Here is a 27879-nt window from a genome sequence, read left to right as displayed (position 1 = left end):
AAGGGCCTCACCTCGGCCTCATTTCCATAAGCGCGTTTGCACCTGACATTTCCAATATGTCCGCCGCCTCCTCCTCCGCCGGGCGCCGCCGAGAGAACTGTCAGAGCTCCGTGTGTGGGATCTGGAGAGTATCATCCGGCTGACGCGGCTACAAGTTCAGGGAAGTGAAAACTTAATGTGGAAATGTGAGGAGGAAATGTGCCGACAAGAGCACCTGGGGTTTGGATAAGTGAAGACACACGTTTAGATGAAGTGTCCCAGATCGTAGGTCCTATTTACTGAAATCAAAAGCATCGTAACAGGTCAGTTTATATTTTACCAAAGGAGCCCTTCTTTGAGCAGCTTCAAAATGCTTAAATCCATTAACCTCTTAACTCCCGCCTGAACAGAGAGGATCTTTTTCCTCACGTCATCAGATTTTTTTCCATCATTTTTTTGTTGGGTGTTCAAGTCATTTTTGTAACTTTTTGGTCATTTTTTTGTCATTGTTTGTCACATTTTTGTCTTTTTTTGTTGCCAAATTTTTTTTTGTTTTTTTTTTTAATCAAATTTTAATCAAATTTTTGTCATTTTTTGGTCACATTTTTGTCATTTTTTCGTCCATTTTTTATCAATTTTTTTTTCATTTTTTGGTCACATTTTTGTCCTTTTTTTTCATTTCTTTGTCAAATTTTTGTATTTTTTTTTTGTCAAATTTTAATCACATTTTTGTCATTTTTTTGTCATTTTTTATCAATTTTTGTTTGTTTTTTTGGTCAAATTTGAATCACATTTTTGTCACATTTTTGTCTTTTTTTGGTCTTTTTTTGTCACATTTTTAGTCATTTTTTCGTCAATTTTTTCGTCAATTTTTTGTCAATTTCTTGTGACATTTTTGTGACATTTTTGCCACTTTTTCATACATTTTTCGTCACTTTTTTATCACATTTCCATCATTGTTTTTGTCTCAGTTTTGTTGCCATTTTCACAGCTTTTTTCCAGAAGCTTTTGGACTGGGGTAAAGCCAAACTGGACAAAATGTGCTCGGTTCAGGTGGGAGTTAAGGGGTTAAACTTGTGAGTTTTTGGACAGTTTCTGCTTGGATTTGTTTGCAGGATGTTAGAACCCTCTCAACAGGGTTGAGGTCAGGGGAGGAGGGGGTCCACATCATGAGTTTCTCTCCTTTTCTGCCCATAGCAGCCAGTGATGCAGAGGTTTTCTTTACAGTACGACATGGTGCGTTGTCATGATGATGATGATCTTGTTCGGGAAAGCACCGCTCTTCATTTTGTAGCATAGAAGACAGTTGTCAGTCAGAAAGAGGTCATTTTCACCTTCAGGGATCCTAAAGGGGCCGACCAGCTCTCTCACCATGACTCTGGCCCAAAACATGACTCCGCCCCCTCCTTACTGACGTCACAGCCTTGTTGGGACATTGTGGCCATTCACCAACCATCCACTCCTCCATTGATCTGACCATCCAGGGTTACACGGCCTCATCAGTGAACAAGACTGTTTGAAAATGAGTCCTCATGTATTTCTGAGCCACTGCAGCCGTTTCTGTTCATCAGCTTCAATGAACAGTTTAGGGGAGGCCCGGATAGAAGGTTTATGCACAACTGCAGCCTCTGGAGGGTCCTACACCTTGATGTTCGGGAGACTCCAGAGGAACCAGCAGCTTCAAATAACTTTGTAGCAGCTGTTCTATTCATCTGATGTGTTTGTGTGGCAGAAACAGTCCATATTGTGCCTTTACAAACCCGTGTGTGTCTGAATCATCCACAAATCTCTTATCAGTACGATGATTACGCTTAATCTTTCATGAAATATCAACGGTTTTCATTCCTAGTCCAAAGCATTCAACTGTTTCATCAGCAGAGAGATCCTTTTTATTTCCCATATTGCTTGAAAATGATGGTCTGCTTCAGAATGTGGAACATGAGCCACAGCCCAGAGGCGGATCTAGAAAAAAAATCATGGGGTGGCAATCAGGGTCAGATGACATGAGTCTGAAATTCTCCTCAAAGCGAGCCAGCGTTCTTTCTAATGTTTAAAAGAAGCTCGAGGGCACGTAGTGGAGATCTGCACTTCCAAACCTTTAATCTAATAATGTTTGGTATACATTTTCCTCTTCACTGCATGAGCCGCAGGTGAGAAACTTGTTCCATGTTGAGTTTGTGAAGCAGCTGCATCGACGTGTCTCCACCTGAGCTTCTCGTCTGCTAAACAGGGAGTGAACAGAAGCGCTCTGTGGATGCTCACGGAAGCTGATCCGATGCCAATTTTGTCTTGAAAAACAGTGCCTTAGAGCAGAAACCGAGAGCCTTTCCTTAAGTAAAGTAGGCGACACATTTAAGAGCAGTTATATTAGAATTGTGCTGATGCCATTTATTTATTTATTTCATTTTCATTCAATATATTTTATTTTTATTGCTCTGTCCATCATAGACAGAAAAGCCCATGTCCAAAAGCTCCTCAATGCCTGAGCTTTATTCATTTATGTTTTTATTTAACAATAGTATTGAGATGTTACTTAAATGGTCTCTTTTCGTCTTTAATTCAGCTCCTGTAGATTTTCTTGTGTGTTTGTAGTAACTTAGCGAGTAGCTACAGCGTTTTCATTGTTCTGCTGCAGCTCATTTTCCTCAATATAAACATGCTGTAATTTGGATTTTCTGAGGACTTTTTAGTCGCTGGGTTAGTTTTTCAGATGAATAAACCCCTGGGCATAAAACGGCGTCAGAATGGCCAAAACTGTTAGCCGCGAGTTAGCAACGTTAGCCTGTATGTTGTAAACACTGCAGACGCTGCAGCGCTAACAACATTTAGCTCTGGTTAAATCCAGCTCAGACTCTGGTTTAGAGAGCGCAGTCTGTAATAAAGTCAGCTCTATGTGGATTATTGTGTTTACACTAAACTATTCTCAGTTTGTTGCTTCTTCTCTCGTCAGCTGAGAGCTGCGCCTCGTAGCTGCGCCTCGTAGCTGCGCCTCGTAGCTGCGCCTCGTAGGAGCGCTGGCCGCACGTCAAATGGTGTCGGTTTCTGGTATCGGGACCTCATGAATGAGTACGAGTATGAGTACAAGCATGTGATATCGGCCCGATACTGGTATCGGTATCGTTGCATCCCTAACTGTTTTTAATGCAGGCTAGCTGATACCATAGACATGCACTAGCCTTGCATTAGCCTAGCGCCACTAAACTCTTCAAACATAAGAACTGCATGAATTACAAAAAAAATGTCTCCATAAATCAACAACACTCTGGATAACGAGGAAATGAGGCCCTATGTCAAAAATCCTGAAATGTCCCTTTAAGAAAGGGTTGATTCGAGTCATTGTAGAGTGTTTCAGTCTGAGCAGATGGGAAGTTTGAAAGGTCCAGATCTATAAGACTTCAGCCTCATGATGTTTCTGTGTCTCTGTTGCAGCGTGTTGAACCGGACGCCTGTTCATCTGATCCACGAGATCATCCTGGTGGACGACTTCAGTGAAGACGGTGAGTCCGAAAACTCACTTAAAGGCGACACAAACAAACAACAAAACACACATCTACATTCCCAAATGGACTAAAACTCATGTGTTATCAGAAAGTGTTGGCTCTGAGTGCTCAGCGAGTGGTTTGGACAGAATAACCAAAACACAGCTGGCTCTCCTCACTTTTCATTTTCAAAACATCTTTTCAGCTCGAGCTTTTCACACCGAGCTCAGAGCCGTCGATGCCCATCACACAGTTTACTCCGCTCACGCCAAAGCACCAAATCGCCGTCATTAAAGCAGAGAAAGAGCTGAAAAGATTATGTTTTCTCTTCGCGCCGTAGAAACTTTATCGCTGTGAATTCATCTCCACACTCAGCAAGTTAATTTTTGACTTTTACCCCTTACTTTTGAAACACAAGCATCTGCACTACACTTACACTGTCCCAGCCGTTTTCTTCATTTTAATGTCAAATCTATGTAAAAAAAAAAAGTATTTGTTCCACCAAAACAATGTTGGCAAGAAATGTTGGTCACAGAGAGAGAGTTTTTTCAAGGGACAAAGCTGCGTTATCCTTTCATAGCATCATTAGCCTCAAATTAAATTTCATATCATTTCTTTAAACATTAATGTAGAAGGACTACATTTTCTACACAGCATCAGGTTAAAGGGATATTTCAGGATTTTTGACATAGGGCCGCATTTCCTAGTTTTCCAGAGTGTTGCAGTTCTTACATTTGAAGAGTTTCGTGGCGCTAGGCTAATGCATGTCTATAGTATCAGCTAGCCTGCATTTAAAACAGTGTGACCCACTCCACAGAGCACCTGAGGCAAATCACTTATAACACCAGACTAACCATATACATGTCTGTGTCCATAGAGTCATTTGGACCATTTTGCATTTAAAATAACTTATATTTGAGCAGCATCAGCTTTGTGTTTGTATAAGCCAGTGTTTCTGGGTACTTCAGGACCTAGCAAGGGGTACTTATAACTATATCAGACTGAAAAAAATGGAAAATGTGACATCATCATTTTTATAGGAAAATGTATATTTTTCAGTAAAATGTAGGGATGCACCGATACCAGTATCGGGTATCGGGCCGATACCACAGGCTTGTACTCATACTCGTACTCATTCATGAGGTCCCGATACCAGAAACCGATACCATTTGACGTGCGGCCAGCGCACCTACGAGGCGCAGCTACGAGGCGCAGCTACGAGGCGCAGCTACGAGGCGCAGCTACGAGGCGCAGCTCTCAGCTGAGGAGAGAAGAAGCAACAAACTGGAGAATTCTTTAGTGTAAATCCAATAATCCACATAGATCTGACTTTATCACAGACTGCGCTCTCTAAACCAGAGTCTGAGCTGGATTTAACCAGAGCTAAATGTTGTTCGTGCTGCAGCGTCTGCAGTGTTTACAACATACAGGCTAACGTTGCTAACTCGCGGCTAACAGTTTGGGCCATTCTGACGCCGTTTTATGCCCAGGGGTTTATTCATCTGAAAAACTAGCCCAGCGACTAAAAAGTCCTCAGAAAATCCAACGTAAAGACATACAGCATGTTTATATTGAGCCAAAATGAGCTGCAGCAGAACAATGAAAACGCTGTAGCTTCTCGCTAAGTTACTACAAACACACGAGAAAATCTACAGGAGCTGAAGTAAAGACGAAAAGAGACCATTTAAGTAACATCTCAATACTATCGTTAAATAAAAATACATAAATGAATAAAGCTCAGGCATTGGGAGCTTTAAGACATGGACTTTTCTGTCTATGATGGAAAGTGCAATAAAAATAAAAAATATATTGAATGAAAATAAAATAAATGGCATCAGCACAATTCTAATATAACTGCTCTTAAATGTGTCGCCGACTTTACTTAAAGAAATGTACATGAGTAAATTAACTCAAACAAACCAATCTGCTGTGACCAAAGTAAGAACGTTGAAGAAAATGCCTTGTACTCGTATCGGTATTCGGTATCAGCGAGTACTTAAATCCAAGTACTCGTACTCGTAGTGGTTTTAGAAAAAGTGGTATCGGTGCCTCCCTACCAAAAATTATTCTATGGACACAGACATTTATATGGTTAGTCTGGTGTTATAAGTGATTTGCCTCAGGTGCTCTGTGGAGCGGGTCACACTGTTATTAATGCAGGCTAGCTGATACCATAGACATGCACTAGCCTTGCACTATCCTTGCGCCACGAAACTCTTCAAATATAAGAACTGCATGAACTACAGAAAAATATATCCATAAATCAGCAACACTCTGGATAACTATATGAGGCCCTATGTCAAAAATCCTGAAATATCCCTTTAAGTTAAACCTGCTTCGTAGTAAAACCCTCAGATCTTCATAACTCTACCTCAGTACTTCAGTAAACTTCCTTCACTGACCACCTCTGACTGTGCAGCTTCTTCTTCAGCTGTTTCTTCTTGTCCCGCCGCTCCTGCTTTACCTTCCCCTTCCACTCGAGCTCCTCCAGACACTAAACCAATCAGTTTTTCCGCGCGCCTGTGAAGTTTTTATCGGTAAGTGCGTGTGTAATCCAGCGGGCGGCTGTTGTAAGAGATGCTATCGCGCCGGCTCCGAGCGGAGACGCAACGCCGTTTATTTTCTCTGAAGAATGAAGCCGGTTTGGGGAAAATGCATTTGAAGATTTAAAAGCACAGATGTGTTTTCTTCTCCTCGCTCCGCGGTCACTTCACTCGTTGCGGGAAAATGGAGTTTCTCGGGTGTTCAGTCGCGAGCGGGGTTCACAGACAGGGCTCAGGTGGAACATTCACTTTTAATCAGCTTATAATAATGAATGATAATGAGCTGAATAAGGCCTTAAGTGTTATTAAAAAGCATTGAATTTGACATCTCTCTTGACATGTTTGGTCATGTTTGAAAACAGTTAAGGGGGAAAAAATCTAAACTTTCTCTAATTATTCAAAAACCACTTTAACAAACGCTGAATTATGAATATTGTTTTCTACTAAATACAGATACAAAGACATGGAGAGGAGCAAAGTGGTTCAACAGCCCATAAATACATAAATAATGTAGAATGCTAACAGGAAGCTTCATGCTAGTTTCATGCTAATGCTAACGGCTAGCAAGCGGTAGCTTCAACTGCCGTTTTTTCACTTCTACTGAACAATCTGCTGTGAGAAAATATCCATATGGGCCCGATTTACACTTGACTTTATTTGTATGTGATAAATAAGTTTATATAAGTTTATATTTTCTCAAAAAGCAAGAATTGGCTTTGATAAAAGTACAAAATGTATCAAAGTATTTACAATAATATATAAGTATATAGAGGCATACAAAACAGTGGCAGCCTGACCCATGCACACCACAACAAATCAAACCCCCCAAAAGTACAAAAAAAATAAAATTATATATATATATATATATATATATATATATATATATATATATATATATATATATATATATATTTTTTTTTTAAAGATCTCTTCCTCACCCTCCGCGGGCGGTCTCTTCTTCCTCCTGCTCGGGTCCTCTACCAGAGGCCTGGGAGCTTGAGGGTTCTGTGTAGTATCTTTTCTGGACTGAGATGTCTGATGTATTTCCTGGGATCGTCCGGGACGTCCAGCACCTCATCTTCTGGTCCCCATGGTCTGAGACATTCACTGAGCACGTCATCTGTTGGAGCCTTGTCCTTGATGTACTTATGGATGTTGGATGTTTCATCCTGGATAGTGGCTCTCACACTAGTCCTCGGCCTCCTTCCTTACGGCGAGCGTACAGTCTCAGGGTGCTGGATTTGGGGTGAACCCTCCGTGCATGGTTAGGAGCTTTCGTGTCTTCACATCTGTGGTCTGTATCTCATCCTTTGGCAGCTCATTATTCCTGCAGGAGATCTGATTACTGGTAGGGCGTAGGGACTTGTTCTTGCCATTGAGCTGCTTCTTAGGACCTGCCTTACTCGTTGGAGGTAGAGCCCTGCACTCCCGCGGGAGTCCCGCGGGACTCGCGGGACCCAACGCAAAACAGTGCGGCGCGGGACACATTTTTAAAGCTCATTGCGGGCGCGGGAGGGGGGCGGGACGGCAGAGTGCGGGAGCGGGCGGGTGGGACGATAAACTCCTGTCCCGCAAACTAAATAATTTTTCATTTTCATTTCATTTGTTCATTCCATTTTGATAACGAGAGCATTAGTACCGCAGAATCACTGTGTTCATGCTCAAAATTGATACAGTTATAGGCTCCAGTCACTGCGTAACACAGACAAATGCAGACTGGATCTATCAAGTCAAACACATAACAACAAACGCACGCGCAATGAGTTAGTGCAACATGGGATTCAGCCAGACTTTACTGCACAGAATAAGCATAAAAAACACTACACTCACTGTGCACTTGATCTTCTGGGGATCCGTCGAAGAACTTGCTGCTCTTCGCCTCTTTATCCAATGATTCTCTCTCGTCGTGTCGTCATTAGCGCCATTTGGAAAAACTTCTTTAGCATAATCCACAACAACAGGCCTGTGTTCACCTGCCCCGCGGCCATCACCGCTTGTTTTACATGTCAAAAGTTGTAAATAAGCCTTATTATCCATGGTGTGGCGACTGTAACCACGCGTTGTTGTTGTTGTTGTTGTGCGAGGCAGCGTGAGAGATGCATTCATGGACCGTAAGAAGTGCGCACTTCTGCCGCCGCGCCTCAGGTGCTGAAGTTTCTTTTCTTTCTCCTGCGGTCGTTCCTCCTGATGTTTGGGAGTCAGTTCCTGCCACCCCTGTTGCCCCCCCGCTGGAGAACCCCACTGTTAGCCTATATATTTGTCCACATTTTCCCCACGTTTGTGGATAAAAAGGACAGTAAGAAGTGCGCCTTTCCCGCACTTCTCACGGTCCCTGAATGCATCTTCCACGCTGCCTCCACTGACCAAAACAACAGCGCGTGGTTACAGTACCTACACCACAGATAAGTTAAGGCTTATTTACAACTTTTGACATGTGAAACAAGTGGCAATGGGCGCGGGGCAGGTGGAGACAGGCCTGTTTTGTGGATTATAAAGTTTTCCCAGCTGGAGCTGAGGACTGACCCAGAAGATCGAGTGCACAGTGAGTGTAGTGTTTTTATGCTTATTCTGTGAAGTAAAGTCAGCCCTTAATGTGCGGCTGTTACACGGACTTATCTGACATGAAGCGCGTGCGTTTGTTGATGTGTTTGTCTTGATAGGTTCTGTGTTTGATGCTACACAGTGACAGGAGCATAGCTTAGTTTGGGGTTGAACTGGTGTGACTGTCCCATACACCGTGACAAACCTATGTTATACACAAGGATATATGGACAGGCCTGAGCTGATTTGCTTTTTGTGTGACCCGATTTGGCAAGAGCCCAATGAATCAGGGGAGAGCAGGGCCAGGGCGGAGCAAGTCGTCTCTGCCCCGTCCCGTGTGCGCGGCCGAGGTCTGTCCACACGTCTTCCTGCACTGGTCATGACTCCTGCAGTGCAAACGTCCCCGTTTTGCATATTGCGGGATTTTTGCGGGCGGGAGCGGGACAAAACAACACAGATGCGGGCGGGAGCGGGAATAAAAATTACAATCCTTTGCGGGATGCGGGCGGGAGCGGTACTGCACCATGCGGGGGCGGGCGGGCGCGGGACTGAAAAATCGGTACCGCGCAGACCTCTAGTTGGAGGTATTTGGCCGTAGCTGCTTTCCTTGTCACCTCTTCGAGGTTGCCATTTGCTTGTGGGATTCCGAGGTACTTGTAACTGTCCTCAATGTCTGCTATTGTTCCTTCTGGGAGTGAGACCTTCTGTGTGGACGACCTTCCCTCTCTTAGTCACCATCCGACCACACTTCTCTAGCCCGAATGACATCCCAGTGTCTGCACTGTATATCCGGGTGGTTCAGTGAGTCGATGTCTCGCTAAATAAAATCACTCCAAAACTCCAAATGCTCTGCAATGATCATGAAGTTACAAATCTCCACTTTCCATCTGATAAAACAGTTTAATCTACAGGAAAAGTTTAAAGCTGACGTCTCTAATTTGAAGTTTCATTTCCCTCTGCAGCGTCTCGCCTTAAGACGCCCCTGACCCCGTCCCGTCCGCTCACCTCCATCTTCTTTCCTGCAGAACTTTCCGGACGTCTCGCCGCCCGCCGTCATCATTGTCCGAGTCTTGTATTTGACACGAGTTCAAGTCCGGGGTCGCCTTATTGTTCCGCTCCGTTTGTGTCGGACAGCCTTGAGACGCGGCGGAAAAACCTGACTTTTATAAAACCAGCCGGCTCTCCTTTCTCTTCATCACCCGCCGGATCTGCTCAGGGGTCAAAGGTCATTCCAAAGCTGTCAGAGAGAGAGAGGGTTTCACATTATGATGCCTCTCTTTCATTCTTAGTAACCACGCTTTTGAGTTCCCTTTAGAAACAGCGCCTGGCTTGTTTTTCTGTGCAGAACTACCTTAATAACGCGGCGGCCCTTTTGAAAGACGTGACCTCAATCTTTTCTGCTCCTGTTCTGACTGACAGAGCCACTTTTTCAGGATCTGCGCTTTACTTTGTGTTTGTGTCGACAGCACTTTCACTCCACAGCGTTTGAAAGATGAGACTTCACTGTGGAGCTCGTTTGTGCTGCTTTAAAGCCCGGCTCTTTTCCTAAAATGACCCCGTAACAGCGCTGGGGCAGGTCAGAGTTTAACCACGCTGGATTTTGTGCATCAGCAATAGAACGTTGAAGCCTAAACCTGTGACGGACTCTGGAGGCTCTGGAGCTCCGTGGCCTGAAACAGGTGACTGAGCAGCCATGTTAAATGTCACAGGCCACACGGGATCATTACTATGAGCAGACAGAGTTGGGGAGTAACAGTATATGCTGAGTAACTGTATTACATACGCTGTTAAAGGAACAGGCCACCGTTTTTACATACTGAGATATGTTCTTACCTGAGTTCATGTGTACCTTCACGCCCTCAGTCACGTAAACACAGCGCAGACGGCGTTAGCATTTAGCCTCTCCACTATAGCTCCAAAACAGGTCAAGATAGAAGCTACCAAGCTCTTCCACGTTTTCCCTATTTAAATATGGTTACGTGAAGTGTTCCACTACAAAGTATAATTACACAAAATTAAACAATGTGGATTTTCTAAGCGGATAAAAAGGGGGGACTATATTGTAAGGCGTAATAATACCAGGAGTAGTTCGAAATCCGCGGAGTAATATCTTCGCTAAATGCTAACGCCGTCTGTGCTGTGTTTACGTGACTGAAGGCACGGGTGAAGACCAGACAGGTACACATGAACTTGTCTAAGCTCAGGTAAGAACATGTCTCAGTGTGTAAAAAGGGTGGCCTGTTCCTTTAAAATGTCATCATCCAATCATACCGCACGTCATTAATAAGAAAGAGAAAATGTTAAATTAGTCTAAATAAAGTGCAGGCACAGCTGAGCGTGTGCACGAGGGAGACACACAAGGTATAAAAACACTAACACTAGTTACCAATTATTATACCAGCAACTTTCTACACCCTTTACTTTTAAGGTCTGGACCTTTTATTTTGAAATGTATGCAGAAATGTGACATTTCTTGGATACTCTTCAATAGCTTCTACAGGTTTTACTGTATTATTATACTAGCAAGTTACTGCAACCTTTATTTTCTGGATCTGGACATTAAAGCAGTACTAAGTAACGTGTTTACCTTAATAAATCCTTCCCGTAGTCCCTGTGGGGGTAATACAAGTGTTTATGGGATGATTGGGGGTCTTTCATCTCCCCCTGGTGTCCAGAAAAGCACAATTGTAACTTGGCTGCCACCGGACCAGAGCAACCAATACACACTAATAGAATCACGAAGAAGAAGCTAACAGGCTAATGGGCAAAGCTAACTGCGGGCTAGCGACACTTTAAACAGTATTTACAGCAAAGTTTGAGTGAAAAAATGATCTCCATTGTATAATTGGATGAACAATATCCCTCTGTCTTTGTCTTTCCTGTCAGCGAAGTATTTACTCTCAGACAATTTATAAGTTAAAAAATCGCAACTTGCTGCGACACATGCAGTTGCACTTATAGCCTCTAGGGGCAAGAGTTACTTACCTCTTACCTTTTCGCTGTATTTTCTGTCATTTAGAATGAAAGCTGGTTGTTGTTGTTAGCAGTAGGCTCAGCTAAGTTAGCGGGTTAGCCGCTACAGGGTTACAGCACGCCATTCCAACACCCCCCACTCCAACATTAAGGTCTAATTGACATTTTTTTCCCCCATTGTCGGAGTTGTGACACTTTTATCTTTTGTGCAACGTCCCGCCATTCCGACATACGTTAGTTGTTAGTTAACGAACCGTAACCTTACCTTATCCCGAACCTTAAAGGGATATTTCAGGATTTTTGACATAGGGCCTCATTTCCTAGTTATCCAGAGTGTTGCTGATTTCTGGAGATATTATTTTTGTAATTCATGCAGTTCATGTATTTGAAGAGTTTCGTGGCGCTAGGCTAATGCAAGGCTAGTGCATTTCTATGGTATCAGCTAGCCTGCATTAAAAACAGTCTGACCCGCTCCACAGAGCACCTGAATCACTTATAACACCAGACTAACCATATAAATGTCTGTGTTGAGTTTTTGTGCCTCTTTGACCTTGTAGTGACCCAGCAGCTGCATGGGTGGTCAGCATGGCGCCTTTACTTTTGATCACGCTAGTCTCTACAACGCTCCAGGATCACTTGTTTCGTAGGTTTTCTGGTGAGAGGGTCCGTCAGCAGTGAAAACCTACTAAATAACTGATCCTGGAGCGTCCTAGAGACCACGGTGATGGAAGGTAAAGGCTCCATGCTGATCACCCATACAGCTGCTGTCACTACAAGGTCAAACAGGCACAAATATAAACTTTTTTTCCCACATTAAAATTGCTCCTGAGACCCTGTGACCTCATACGAAGACATCACATTTTTGCCTCTTGACACAATGATAGTCACATTTGTCCATCTTTGACCTGTTGGCCACATTTGGGGACACTGCCCACGCCATCTTGTGGTGATATCATAACATTACAACGATGTCAGTGAGAAGACGATGGCGGGAACATCAGCAAAATCCTTCTACACCAGTTCTCCAAAGAAAAATGATCCAGGAAAAAAATCTATCCAAATGATATGAATAAAAGACATTTATTTATGCCCAACACTGTCTCTATCATCATGTGGGGATTAAAATGTGACATATTTTAGTAATTGTAGCCGCTCGGACATCAGTGAATGTGAAGCACTGGTTTGAGGACATTGGGACGATATAACGTTATTTATTCTGCCATGTGGCTAAACTTGGGACTATTTAGATGATTTACAGTTGGAAATAGTTATTGTAAGTGGCACATTTCCATATTCATGTTGTGTAAATACTAAGTGGTATACTGTCGTAGAAATAAACGCTAGCGTGCTAGATAGCTAGCCTATTTAGCCCAGCCTCTATGATAGCCATCTGTCTCAGATGGAGATTTTAGTTTTTAATTTTTTTTTTCACGATCCGATACTGATATTCGATATCGGAACCGACACTGGAAAAAAGACGATATTTGGGCATTGGCTACAAATATCCGATACTGAACCGATACCAGTTTTGGCTCTCATCGCCTGAAAAACACAACTTTTACTACTAAATCTAAGTGAATATGGGCTGCATATCATTTTGAAGCTATGAACCTGGAGAATTCGCGGAGTTAGTTTTAACCTCTTAACCTTAACTACATATTATATTAAGCTGAAATCTTGAATTTTGACTAATTTGGACCTTCTGGCCCTAACAGCAAGTTATATTTCATAAGGTTCTGATAGACCCACTGTCCTCACATGAGGACGTCATTTTCTGCAAAAACTACTTCCTGTACAACATCACATTTTAGTTATTATACTTATTAGGTCCTACTTATCCCAAATAGCAAGAACAATTATAAAATGCACACCAGACAAACTCTCGGGTCTCAGGAGGTTAAGCTCGTGCATGACGGCACTTCGGACCCGAATTAACACCTTTCTGACAGTGCAGGATTTTAGAGGCAGTTGTGGTGAACAGGTCTGAGCTCATTCTATTAGGATGTGGCTGGAACATGTAGGGGGAGGAAAATACTTCATTTTAACATTTTTAAACTCTGCATAGTCCCTTTAACTTTAAATTCCTTTTGCTCTGTGTGATTCTGTGTGATTCTGTGTGATTCTGTGTTTGTGTTTTCATGAATGCCGCTTGTATTACCCCGTCGTTTGAACGCTGCCTTGTTTAGTGATGTGTTTCCCATTAAACCTCCCTCGTAACGCGATGAAACAGCTGTAAAGTCGGCGTCTCCGCTCGGCCTGATTGGATTTCCGTTTCACTGAGCACATTTTCATAATAACGTTTGATATTTTGTTTTTTTCCAGAGAGCGACTGCGAGCTGCTGACCAAACTGCCCAAAGTCCGCTGTCTGCGCAACGACAAGAGAGAAGGTACCGCACTCACCCCGGCCAATCAGACGCCTGCGTTTCAGACGTGGGAAAACGGGCGAGGGAGGAGCGGAGATAAGGATATTTCAATCTGAGAGTCAGGACTGACACGGTTTAAATCGGGTTAAATTGTGATTAGAGTTTCTGCTTCATCAAAGGGAAGAGTCTGTCAGTCAGACTGTCTCCTGTGACCAATCGTCCAATCAGAGCCGTCAGCGGAAACCAGGATTAAAAAAGGACTGAAGAGGAGGGGATTAAAGGGAGATACCAGTATAAAACTTTTACTATAGATTACTGACTTAAAGGAACAGGCCTGAGATCTGTTCTTACCTGAGATTAGACGAGTTGATCCGTACCTGTCTGGTCTTTGTGAAGAAGAGCTTGGTCGCTTCTAACTTCACCCCGTTTGGAGCCATAGGAATACACTGGGAGAGGCTAAATGCTAACAACATCTTTGGTCGTTGTGCGTGACTGAGAGCACACACAAAGACCAGACAGGTACGCATCAACTCGTCTAAGCTCAGGTAAGAACATATCTCAGTGTGGTTCAGGGCACCTGAACCGTGCACATTTTCTCCAGTTTGGCTTTACCCCAGTCCAAAGGCTTCTGGAAACAAGGTGTGAAAATAGTGACAGAACTGAGACGAAAACAATGATGGAAATGTGACAAAAAGTGAGAAAACATTGACAAAAAAGTGACGAAAAATTGACAAAAATGAAGCAAAGAAATGACAAAAAATTTATAAAAAATTGATGAAAACATTTAAAAATTGACGAAAAATTTGACAAAAAATTGACAATTTTTTTTTCAAAAATGTAATAAAAATTTAACAGAAAAATTTTAAAAAATGTAACCAAAAAATGACAAAAATTTGATAAAAGATTGACGAAAACTTACAGAAATGTGACACAAAATGACAAAAAAAAATGTCACATTTTTTTTTGAATTTTTGTCACATTTTTTGTTGAATTTTTGTCACATTTTTGTTGAATTTTTGTCACATTTTTGTTGAATTTTTGGCACATTTTTGTTGCGTTTACATCCTTGTTTTCTTCTCACTTTTTGTGGCTGTTTTGGTGCTTTTTTCCCAAGCAGCTTTTTGATTAGGGTAAAGCCAAACTGGAGGAAATGGGATCCGTTCAGGTGGGAGTTAAGAGGTTAAAACAGACGAAAGAACAGAAGAAAACAGTGTAGGCCTGTGTATTTATGTATTTATGTATTTATGTCAGTGATCCTCGTTTTCCTCGTTGATTTCATCTGCACATGTTTTCTCCCCCCCCCGCCTCGTCTCAAACACAACGATAACCGGGATCCGAAACCCGTCCCCGCTCCGCAGCTGGAGAGAAAACCCCGGTCCAGACGCCTGCCTGTGTTTTAACGGCCCATTCCCCTCCTCCGCCTCTCAGCGCGGCGCCGTGACTTTGCAGAGTCCACACGGCAGCGCTCCAGACAATTAAAAATCCCATTTCACCCTCAATAAGGCTTTATTTTCTGGATGAGCGGAGACGCGGGGAGAGCGGGAGGACGAGCGCTCACCCCCTAAAACCCTCCTGCGGGGGGGCGGGGGGGGGGGGCGGGTAAAAACGCTGCTAATAACCGCAGGAGTGGCGCCGGATCACCACCGTGCCGCGGCGGCGTTAGTCAGAGCGCAGTCTGTGGCGACAGGTGTGAACTCTGAATCAGTGTTATTCCTGGAGCCGTGACAACACAAATGTCACGGGTATTTTTAATGTTCTTGTTTAGGCCTGGGCTGGATCTGGCTGAGGTTTGGTTTCATTTCTCTGCGATGGTGAGGTTTGGAGCAATAGTTTTCTCCCTTAACGTCTTAGTTTTAACGAAAAGAAAAGACAGAACTCTCGCTTTACCATGTTTTATTATGTTTTGTCCTAGTTTTGCAGGAAGTAGCTCCATCTGCTCTTTCCCCCACGCTTATTCACTCACAAATACTGACATGTTTGGTGTCCACGTGTAGCAGGAAAGGCTGCGACCGAGATGACGCTATTATCCAAATATGGGCATTTCCTTTGAAGGAGACGGCAGTGGTTAAAGGCGGGAGGAATATTGCAGCAGCTCAACGAAATACATAAATACACAGGCCTACACTGTTTTCTTCTGTTCTTTCGTCTGTTTTAACCTCTTAACTCCCACCTGAACGGATCCCATTTTCTCCAGTTTGGCTTTACCCTAATCAAAAAGCTGCTTGGGGAAAAAGCACCAAAACAGCCACAAAAAATGAGAAGAAAACAAGGATGTAAATTCAACAAAAAATGACAAAAATTCAACAAAAACTCAACAAAAAAATGACAAAAATTCAACAAAAATGTGAGAAAAAATCAACAAAAATTCAACAAAAATGTGACAAAAACTCAACAAAAAAATGACAAAAATTCAACAAAAAGTGACAAAAACTCAACCAAAAAGTGACAAAAATTCAACAAAAAAATGACAAAAATTCAACAAAAATGTGACAAAAAAACAACAAAAAAATGACAAAAATTCAACAAAAAGTGACAAAAACTCAACAAAAAAGTGACTAAAAACTCAACCAAAAAGTGACAAAAATTCAACAACAAAGTTAGTTTGAACATATTTAAACTCTGTATTCCCTTTAAAGTAGTTTTTGAATAATTAGAGAAAGTTTAGATTTTTCTCAATTGTTTCTCCCCTTAACTGTTTTCAAACACGACCATATATGGGCGATTCCAGAGGTGGCGGCTGTACCTGTTCTAAAACTTTAGCTTTTGACATGCTAACAACACACTTAGAGCGACAAAAACACGATTAAAAATTGAAGAAAAACAACGTTCTTGATTAAAAGTTACCAGACCAATAATGGAAAGAAATGTATGATTAAATAATGACACAAACTAAACCATGTTCACACAAAAGAAGTTGAAACTAAACTAAATCCAAACACTGAGAAAATGTATTTGATTGAATGTGACAAATGCACATGTCATCTGTAGCTGTTGTGTGTTTTTTGTTATGTGTTGTGGTTATTCTTTGGTAAATTCCCACCTGCTGGTGCTGTTGTGTCCCAGGTCTGATCCGGTCGAGGGTTCGCGGGGCGGACGTGGCTCGGTCCGGGGTCCTGACGTTTCTGGACAGTCACTGTGAGGTCAACAAGGACTGGCTCCCCCCACTCCTGCAGAGGATCAAACAGGTAACGCTCACTTCCTCAGTTCTGCTGTATCGGACTGTCGTGGTGAAGAGGGAGCTGAGTCTATGTTCCCGCCCTCACCTATGGTCATGTGATCTGGGTAATGACCGAAAGAACGAGATCGCGATTACAAGCGGCCGAAATGAGTTTCCTTCGCAGGGTGGCTGAGTGTGAGGAGCTCAGTTACCTGGAGGAGCTCAGAGTAGAGTTGCTGCTCCTTCTCGTTGAAAGGAGCAGCTGAGGTGGCTCAGGCATCTGTTCCGGATACCTCCTGGTCGCCTCCCGCGGGAGGTGTTCCCAGCATGTCCTATTGGGAGGAGGCCTCGTGGAAGACCCAGGACACGCTGGAAGGACCATGTCTCCGAGCTGGCCTGGTGTGGCCTCAGGGTCAGAACAGCTGGAGGAGGTTAGCCTGGCCGTAAACTCTGGTCAATTATAGAGTTATAATGGCTCGCTTCACTCACTCGGCCGCATCACATACGTCACGACCAAACGCTAGCGAAAATCAGTTCCAATGGTTTCAAAGGAGTTCACCCCTCCCACCTGATAACGGAGCTCAATTGTGAAGTTCCTGGTTTTACCAGACCCTCGTTTCCTACAAGGGTCTGGTAAACCAGGCTAGGAGGAGGTGTGTGTGGATCAGGAATCTGGGCATCTCTGCTGAGACTGCGGCCCCCGTGACCCGGCTGGATTCACAAACCACATTGTTTTGAATATTGTCTCCACTTTTGGACGCCTTTATGAGACAGTCATGTGACCTTAGTTCATACGTGCAGAGAGAGATAAGATAAGATAAGATAAGATAAGATAAGATAAGATAAACCTTTATTGATCTCACAAAGGAGAAATTCACTTGTTACAGTCGGCGTTCAAGAAGAGTTAATAAAGTGCAGCTGATACAGAGATTATTGCACATGTTACTTCACAGTCTTATTGTACAGTCTGACAGCAGTGGGGATGAAGGCTTTGCGGTAGCGCTCCGTCCTGCACTGAGGGTGTCTCAGTCTGCCACTGAGAGAGCTGCTCAGCTCTTCTACAGTCCCGTGCAGTGGGTGGGAGGTGTTGTCCATGATGGAGGTGAGCTTGGCTATGCAGAACTATGTCCAGCTTTCTAACATTTTGAGCCTCTTATAGGAATTATTATTTGTGAAGGCACACGACTTTAGACCAATGGCAAAACGGCAAATCCATAAATAAATCTATACTAAACTAAATCTATACTAAGTGAACATCACGGCTCTGCCGCCTGCTGGTTTGTGGTGGGTTCACGTGCTCTTTTTCTTCGCCGCCTCTTCTCTAAAAGCACCTCCAGCTAAACTGAATAAAAGCTCGTTCCAAGGTCAGAGCTCTGTCTTCCAAACGACGGCACGACTTTGCCGCAGCGTTTATTTAAATCAGTCCATACATTTGAATTGTGCCGCCGACTTCTGGGCTCCACAGGTCTGCGGTTTATTCTCACTCACACCGAGACGTGGCTCCAGCCCCGTCTGACAGTCACTCACGGACGCGGGACTTTTCTCATTTACATTCCTCATCCTGGTCGATCGATCGGTTTGGACCGACTTCATCGACGGCTTCATAATCGTAACCCTCACCTGTCTCTCTCTGCAGACTTTATACGGATCGATGGCTCATACATTTACATTAGAATAAACGTGTGGACAGTGACTGATGGCCCGAGCGCGGCTGTGAGGAGGACATTAGCATAAATATGAAGGCGGCGTTAGGGGGAGGAGGGTCTAAGGCCGGACTCTGCAGGTGAAAAGGGAAATATAGATATTAATGTGAAGCTTTTGCTGTGGATTACTGACGAAAATATGATGAAATCTTTTGATTCCTGAGCCCCTGCCCCCTGTATTTCTCTGCACGGCCCTGTGCGAAGCCCCAACCAGGGGTACGGGGGAATAGCGCACGATATACGTCACCTTTCCTCATAAATATTCACTAAGCAACGGTAACTAGGGGGGTCAAACTCGCGCCTGTCACTCATGCTAGACGAATGTAAATAGTTACGGACGAGAGTCGACTGAGCTAAACCTTCTAACTCTGTCCGAGAATGACGTCCCCGGTGCCAGATTCACTGGTATAGAAGTAGAAGAACTTACAAATGTTCAGTTAAGGTTTAGGTAAAGCGAGGGGGAGTGCACGTCTATAAAGGAGAGGCCTCGCCGTAATGGAACGTAAGAAAGTAAACAGCTTTAGTTTACGATCACTAACAATTACTTAGTCTTGTAACCTTTAGTCATATTCACTAACAGCCAATTCATCAGCGTGACAGCGCGAAGAGGATGGCTTTCACTGCTGTCCTCCCTATACTGCCTACTGTTTAGAGACACTGGCCAAATACCTAATGCTGAGCGCTTCGATATGTACACTGCGTTCCAAATTATTATGCAAATTGGATTTTTGTGTCACAAAGGTAAAAAAAAAAACTATAATAATGAAACTCATGGATGGTATCGTGTCTTGGGGCTCGATGAATCACTGACATTAATCTCAGAGACCTGGGATGATTAGTTTTCAGGTTAAGCCCAGTTAAGGGAAAAACTACTGAAAAAGGGTGTTCCACTTTATTATGCAGATCATCATTTTCAAGCAATATGGGAAAGAAAAAGGGTCTCTCTGCTGATGAAAAGCGTGACATAGTTGAATGCCTTGGTCTAGGTATGAAAACCTTCGATATTTCATGAAAGATTAAGTGTAATCATCGTACTGATAAGAGATTTGTGGATGATTCAGACACACTCCGGTTTGTGCAGATAAAGGCACAATATGGACGGTTTCTGCCAGACAAACACATCAGATTAGGAGAACAGATGCTACAAAGCAGCATACAGGTATTTGAAGCTGCTGGTGCCTCTGGAGTCTCCCGAACATCAAGGTGTGGGACCCTCCAGAGGCTGCAGTTGTGCATAAACCTTCTATCCGGGCCTCCCTTAAACTGTTAATTGAATGTTCATGAACAGAAACGGCTGCAGTGGCTCAGAAATACATGAGGACTCATTTTCAAACAGTCTTGTTCACTGATGAGCGCCGTGTGACCCTGGATGGTCAGATCAATGGAGTAGTGGATAGTTGGTGAATGGCCACCATGTCCCAACAAGGCTGTGACGTCAGTAAGGAGGTGGCGGAGTCATGTTTTGGGCCAGAATCATGGTGAGAGAGCTGGTCGGCCCCTTCAGGCACTTTTAGGCTCCCTGAAGGTGTGAAAATGACCTTTGAAAAATATGTGGAGTTTTGACTGACCACTGTCTTCTATGCTACTAAAAGAAGAGCCGTGCTTTCCCGAACAAAATCATCTTCATCATGACAACGCACCATGTCCTGCTGTAAAGAAAACCTCTGCATCACTGGCTGCTATGGGCAATTGATTTCATTTTATCGTTCACTTAAAAGCTTTTGGATACTGCAGTGTTTTAACAGCATTTCAATCTGAAAAGACTCAGAGACAGAATGTGTTAGGAAGTTTTATTGAACATGGATCACAATTGGGGCTCAGACCCCGGTGGAAGACACACTTTTTGCCGAAACATAGTTAACACAATTATATTTAGGATTCTGCTAAAACAAAATGTACCCAGCTTTCTTTAGTTTGACCATTTTTGTTATTTGTGTTTATAGTTTCACTTCCTTATCGGACACTGACAGGAAGTGACAGACAGAGGCACAACAATTTTAAACTGTTGACCTGTTGTGCCAACCATGTTATGTCAATGGGAAATGAGTCAAACCTTACCTTTATTTATGTCACTTCCATCAAAGTAAATAAAAATAATAATAAAAGTGAAATAAAAAAAAACAAAAAAAAAACAAATGTTCAGTTAAAGAGACGGCTTGAGTGTCGAGGGCTGAAAAAGACGGGGAAAAGAACCTGATCCAGAGGTAGATTGTTATCGACGCCATTTCCCCCCAAAAAACATCAGCGTCCACCACTGATAGTGACATTTTGCAGTTTCAACAAGCTCTATTTGACCACCCTATGTCCTGTCTGTCATATATATCATGTCCTCTGGTTGTCTTACGTCTGACAGTTGTTGGGGGTTATTTATATTATTATTATTATTTTTTGTCTTGTTTAGCGATCGATAATGCTACTCGGTCACAGCCAACACTTCACTTTTAATTAATATCAATTCTCTCAATTATTTTACCTTTCCCCTAAGGCTGTTTCCTTACTAAGAAGTAAATGTGTTGGATCCACCTGTAGCATGAACAGGCTTGCTAGAAAAAGGCGGAGTCTGAACATGTCTTCCATATTTAAATAAGAGTGTTTTAAGAAAGTCGGCCTGTGGAGAACTGTAGTAGAACTGGTCTTTTGGACGCCCGCATCGTTCACATTTATCCCTCTGGGTTTTTGGTTTCGGGAAACGAATAAAGAAAACATCCTTCACATGTGGACGGTCATAGTGTCTGGAGTCGTTTCTGCAGTTCCACAGCAGCAGTGTTTACTCGGCAGGTTCTTATCTGAGCGAGAACCGGCAGAAAACAGGCAGTTCTAGCACGAGCCGTAACCGAGCGCTTCTTCCGGTTTACGCTGCTGACGTCACGCGGCATTGTGGTCTAAAAATAGCACTCGTGCGGCTCGCTATTAGAGATTTAAGAAAGGTGTTAATGATGCTTTAATGATCTCCGTATTTCAAGTTGATCCCTTTGTCAAAATGATTGGCAGGAGGGAGTATTTGGAGTGTAAATAAACGACTTACAGGAACTAGATGGAGGTTGACATTTTTACTCGCTCCTGCCACCTCAGGTCTTATGCGTAACTGCAGTTTCTACAGTTTCACACCTGCTGTGAAACATGGAGGTGTTTCGCTGATGCCACGTGAAGGTCCCGTTAGTTCCAGCTCAGTCTCCTGATCTCAGTATCATTGAACCACTGTGGGGAGATCTCAAACGTGCAGTTCATGCAACACAACCCGGGAGCTAACAGGAGCTGGAGGCGTTTTGCCCAGAAGAATGAGCCGCTTTACCGTTAGATTATAAACAGAACCTTCTCCTCAACGACCCCAAAGACTCAGAGCTTCATTGATGCTAAAGGCGACAGTGGCACAGATGGTCGAGCGGGTCGCCTCATGATTGGAAGGTCAGGGGTTCGAATCCCGGCTCCACACAACCACTAACTATGAGTGAAAAAAACCTTTTGTGTTTCCATCCATCCATCCATCCATCCATCCATCCATCCATCCATCCATCCATCCATCCTCTTCCACTTGTCCGTTGCCGGGTCGTGGGGGCAGCTTTTGGAGCTGCACCAGCCCCGTATGGCGCCTCCTGCAGGTGGTGGGTCCACAGAAGGACGGCCTCATGGTTCTCAGGCCTGTTGGTCTCTCATAAGGGGCTTCTGATTCGCTCTTTGTCTGACCCGTCACCTATAGGACCTGTTTGCCCTGGGAGACCCGAAGCCCCGACAGCAGAGCTCCAGGATCATTCGGGCTCAAACCCTCCACCACGTTAAGGTGGCGGTTCCAGTAGGGGTGTTATCTTCCATATTCTTTGAAAAATAGTCAAACAATCAAAAAATTCTGCCTGGGTATGTAAACCAGGGGTCGGGGGCCGATTTTCTTCATTGTAAAAAGACCAAGGGCCGAACCTGACAATCTTAGTCAAAAGTAAACCTTACAAATGCCAGTGCTGTGCTTAATACATGACCTTAATTTGGTGCTCTGTTTGGAAATGTTTAAGTATTTGACAGTATTTCTCACATTTCTTACAGTACTTAACCCCTTAAGCGAACACATTTTCTCCGGTTCGACCTTTCCCAAATCTACAAAGCTTCTTGGGGGGAAAAAAAGCATCAAAAGATTGACAAAAACGTGATGAAAAAGCAACAGAATGCAACAAACATGCATAAAAAAAAAGTGACAAACGCAACAAAAAAAGTGAAGACAACGCGGCGGCAACGTGAGGAAAAATCGTAGATCAGTTCTGATGGTCTTAGCTTTCAGATGAGGCGTTACTACTGTAGGCTGTGAGCTCCAATCGAGAGGCTTTTCAGATTTGGGTAGAGCCAAACTGGAGAAAATGTGCTTGGTCAAGGCAGGGGTTAAGGGGTTAAACTCTACTGGTTACTGGTTGAGAAAAGTTATTTCTCAAAATCCTCTTGAGGGCCAATGGTTCTATGCTAGAGGGCCGGATCTGACGTTGCCTACCCCTGATGTAAACTTTTGATACAGCTGTATATGAAGCTTGTGCATGACGGCACTTTGGACCTGAATTAAAGGTCCTATATCATGCAAAATCGACTTTTTAGAGCTTTTAGCCATGTTGTTATGCTACTTTCTTATCAAAAACACCCCCAGAGTGGTTTGTGGCTTCATTCACGCAGCTCTCAGTAATCCTCCTGAATCCTGCTCTCTGAGGCTCCTCCCTCTCCTGGTGAACGACTGAGTGTTCAGTTGTGTCGTCACAGCGGAACGGAAGTGCTCGACGTCTGTAATGTAATGTCTTAATTCTATGCTTAAGGCCTGATTTTAATTTGTAAAACAGCTTTTTCATTATTTCTGTCGTAAGAGAGAAACAAAATAAAAATAAAAAAAATAAAAAAGGATGTGCCTGAGGTGCTTCCAGGTCAGCTGTGGCCAAAACAAACACATCCTTGAGCGTCTGAACAGACGTCATGTTTTCGCTGCAGCTGAAGATGGAGCTCGTTGCAACTTATTCTGGACACAGCTGTTCTTTATTCTTACCTAACGATCATGTCACGGAGAAAAAGAAGCGCGTTTGGCTACGAGGACGAGGAGTTTATTCAACCTTTTTCAGGAAGAGGCCACTCAGCTGTTTTTTTCTCCGGGATTCAGCGACTTTCACCAAAATATTGTTTTTCTGTGACTGTCACTGATGGATGTTTGGTGAACCTTCACCAGAACCAAAGTGGATTAACTTTTATAACCAACGCGAGTCCCATAATGTAAACAGCGATGGAGCAGAGGGTGAGTCAATCCAAACGCGGGTTAGCTTGTGTGTTAGCATATTAGCATGTGTGTTAGCATATTAGCATGTGTGTTAGCCATTTATGAAGCTGTGTTGCAGATGTCAACTCTGTATAACTGCATCGTGAAGTAACTTCACTTATTGCTGTTTATTTATATTACGGTAAAGTATGTGCGGAGAGAGGGGGCGGAGTTAACTGAATCGAAGCGTTGTGTCTTGCGGGTTCGAAAAATACCTCCAGAAAACACTTATATTTATCATAAAAATGAGTGCTCCATACTGTAGTGGTAGAGGTACAATGTATCATATAAATGCCTATACTTAACTTTGGAATGGCTAAAATAGCAGGATATAGGACCTTTAACACCTTTTTGAGCGACAGTTGTGGTGAATACGTTTAGGTCTGAGCTCATTCTATTCATTAGGACATTGCTGGAGCAAGTGGGGGGTGGAAAATACATCATTTTAACATTTTTAAACTCTAGTCCCACCTCAACCCCTGGGCCGACTGAACCAGTTTGTCTCTCACACAACTCTCACTGACTCTAAGTGAATGTGGACATGCTGTACCTCATTATGAACCTGGAGAATTCACTTTCACAAATGTATTTTCAACAGTATACGCTAATGCTAATGCGAGTGGCAACTAATCCGGGACAGAAACCAGGACTGGATCACCTGAAGTCGCTGCAAAATCTCATCGTGAGCTTCATAAAGGGAGAGTTTCCTGAAAGGATGGTTTGTGATGTGGCGACGATCGGAGAGGCCCTCGGGGGAAATAAAGTCTGTGGGAAGAAGAGACAAGGTCGCAGCAAACCCCCCCCCCCCTCGCTCTCAGGTGATTGATAATTACCCGAGTTTATTTGTTCCCGCTGTGTTCCATTATCAGAAATCTGCTGTTGTACAATCAGTCACCGGGAGAGAGGAAGAGGGAGAGCGGAGATAAAGGAGGAGCCGCGCTGCCCGTGGAGAGGAGGAACAGGCTGATTCCAGGAAACGGGGAAAATGGTGGAACTGGCAGAAGAAAAGAGGCTTTGAAATGAAGAGCCTTTGTCTTTGCGTTAATCCTGTGGCTGTGACAAAACTGCACGGTAAAAAAAACAGGCCCTGTATTCAGATGTAGAGGAAGAGCCTGGGCTTAAGAGCAGAGGAGAGGCCAGTTTTCTAATGTCAGAGTGTAAAAAAAGAGAAGAAGCTAACCTTTTACGAGGCTTGTTTTATGATGTTTTATCCAGGAAGTAACGACAAAAGCCTGTGTGTGTCCGTGATACATATTTAATCTGTTCTGCCTTAACCCCTTAACTCCCACCTGAACCGAGCACATTTTCCCCAGTTTGGCTTTACCCCAGTCCAAAAGCTTCTGGAAAAAACAAAAACAACAACAACCAAAAAGTGACGAAAAATGGATGAAAAAGTGGCAAAAATGTCACACAAATGTCACAAGAAATTGACAAAAAAATTGATGAAAAAATGACAAAATGTGACAAAAAAAATGACAAAAATTTGATTTAAAAAAATTGACGAAAAGATGATAAAAATGTGACAAAACGTGACAAAAAATGACAAAAATGTGATTAAAATTTGACAAAAAAATTAGAAAAAATTGACAACAAAATAAATTTAAAAATGATAAAAATGTGACAAAAAAGCTACAAAAATGAGTTGAAAACCCAACAAAAAAAGATGGAAAAAAATCTGATAACATGAGGAAAAAGATCCTCTCGGTTCAGGCGGGAGTTAAGAGGTTAAATTGACCTCAGCTCAGGCGTTCGAACACGTTTAGAAAGGCCGAATAATGGAGTGTTTTATGGTTCAGGTGTTGATAAGTCCTGAGCTGCATGTTTTGGAGGTTTGGGTTTGGAGTTCTGTCTTCAGTCTCCTCTGAGCCTCTGAAACAGTGCAGAGAGCGTGGTGTCCTGCACTGCTCCTCCTCCTTCCTCTTCCTCCTGCGCAGCTCCCTCCGCTCCACAACAGTCTTTCGCTATTTTCTCCTCATTTGTCCCTTCTTTGTTTCCTTTAGCGCCTCTTGTGACGTCTCTGCTGTGCTTCAGTAATGTACAGGTCTCAAATGTCTTTAGCTCATTAGCTGTTTGTTTACTTTCACCTTCATGTCTTGTACAGACTCTGACCACTGAACCTCCACAAAAACAGAACAAAGACGAACAAAAGTGTCTAGTGAAACTACAAATGTAGTTCACTGAAAAAGGCAAAAACAAAGCTTTACCAAGAGAGAGGGAAGTTGCTGCTTGCTTACGTGATGCAAAATAAAATCCTGTTTTTGCTATTTGTGATTTTACCATCCATCTTCTTCCGCTTTATCCGGGGCCGGGTCGCGGGGGCAGCGTCTCAGCAGAGATGCTCACACTTCCTAATCCTCACACACCTCCTCCAGATGTTCTGACCCTGAGGCCACACCTCCTCCAGCTGTTCTGACCCCGAGGCCACACCTCCTCCAGATGTTCTGACCCTGAGGCCATACCTCCTCCAGCTGTTCTGACCCCGAGGCCACACCTCCTCCAGATGTTCTGACCCTGAGGCCATACCTCCTCCAGCTGTTCTGACCCCGAGGCCACACCTCCTCCAGCTGTTCTGACCCTGAGGCCACACCTCCTCCAGATGTTCTGACCCTGAGGCCACACCTCCTCCAGCTGTTCTGACCCTGAGGCCACACCTCCTCCAGCTGTTCTGACCCTAAGGCCACACCTCCTCCAGCTGTTCTGACCCTGAGGCCACACCTCCTCCAGCTGTTCTGACCCTAAGGCCACACCTCCTCCAGCTGTTCTGACCCCGAGGCCACACCAGGCCAGCTCGGAGACATAGTCCCACCAGCGTGTCCTGGGTCTCCCACGAGGCCTTGTCCCACTAGGACATGCCCGGAACACCTCCCGCGGGAGGCGACCAGGAGTTATCCGGAACAGACGCCCTAGTCTCAGCTGCTCCTTCTGACGTGAAGGAGTAGTGACTCTACTCCGAGCTCCTCCTGCGTAACTGAGCTCCTCAGCCGCCCTGCGAAGGAAACTGATTTCGGCCGCTTGTATTCATGATCTCGTCCTTTCGGTCTTACCCAGATCTCAACTCATTTATCACTAATTAACTGTGTTCATTCTTTCATGAGCATTTATTCATAAAATCTCATGAACTCACGTGAATTCATGTGCCCTTTTGATAAAGCATTACCAAATACAGTACTTATATAGTATAGTATGGCATAGTATAGTATGGTATAGTATGATATAGTATGGTATGGTATGGTATGGTATAGTATAGTATTAGGGCTGTGCAATTAATCAAAATTCGATTACGATTTCGATTACAACAGTAAACGATTACAAAATTGGCATAATCGCTAAAAAACGATTATAATTTTTTGTTTTTTGTTTGTTTTTTTACATTTTTTTTTTTTTTTCCACTTTTTTATTTTTTTAAAGCAGACTTGCATTATTTCATGGCGCTGGGATTATTTTCCCTTCGCTTTTCACGTGCCATGGCTCATGCTTTTGTCTGACATAAAAACAAACTGAGTGCTGCTCAGTTTGCTTGCGCAGGTGTGAGGGCTGGCCAGCAGGGGGCAGGTGTGAAACAGGGACCTCTCTTTAATCAAGGCAAACTTGAAATCATTTGTACTTTTATGACTGTCCAGAAAACAGAAAATATCATCATAGTGTTTTGATTAATAAATAAACAAAATAAAGATAGACTTTTTTTTAAAGGCAACAAATAATCGTTTGAATAATCGTGATTTCAATTATGACAAAAATAATCGTGATTATTATTTTTTCAATAATCGAGCAGCCCTATATGGTATAGTATGGTATGGTATGGTATGGTATGGTATGGTATGGTATGGTATGGTATGGTATAGTATAGTATAGTATAGTATAGTATAGT

At 43.3% G+C, this 27879-nt stretch overlaps 1 protein-coding gene across 1 annotated transcript in view; it reads left to right on the top strand.

Annotated features, from left to right (window-relative positions):
- Nucleotides 1-27879, top strand: part of galnt14 (UDP-N-acetyl-alpha-D-galactosamine:polypeptide N-acetylgalactosaminyltransferase 14 (GalNAc-T14)) — a 258436-nt gene that overhangs the window by 154989 nt on the left and 75568 nt on the right. Inside the window, exons 4-6 of the mRNA XM_079572745.1 lie at nt 3409-3476; nt 13838-13903; nt 16943-17064. Coding sequence (XP_079428871.1) covers nt 3409-3476; nt 13838-13903; nt 16943-17064 — 256 coding nt within the window. The remainder of the gene's footprint in view (nt 1-3408; nt 3477-13837; nt 13904-16942; nt 17065-27879) is intronic.

This window comes from Gobius niger (assembly GCF_951799975.1).
Source record: "Gobius niger genome assembly, chromosome: 15".
In the NCBI taxonomy this organism is placed as follows: domain Eukaryota; kingdom Metazoa; phylum Chordata; class Actinopteri; order Gobiiformes; family Gobiidae; genus Gobius; species Gobius niger.
This window is presented reverse-complemented; position numbering and strand designations above follow the sequence as displayed.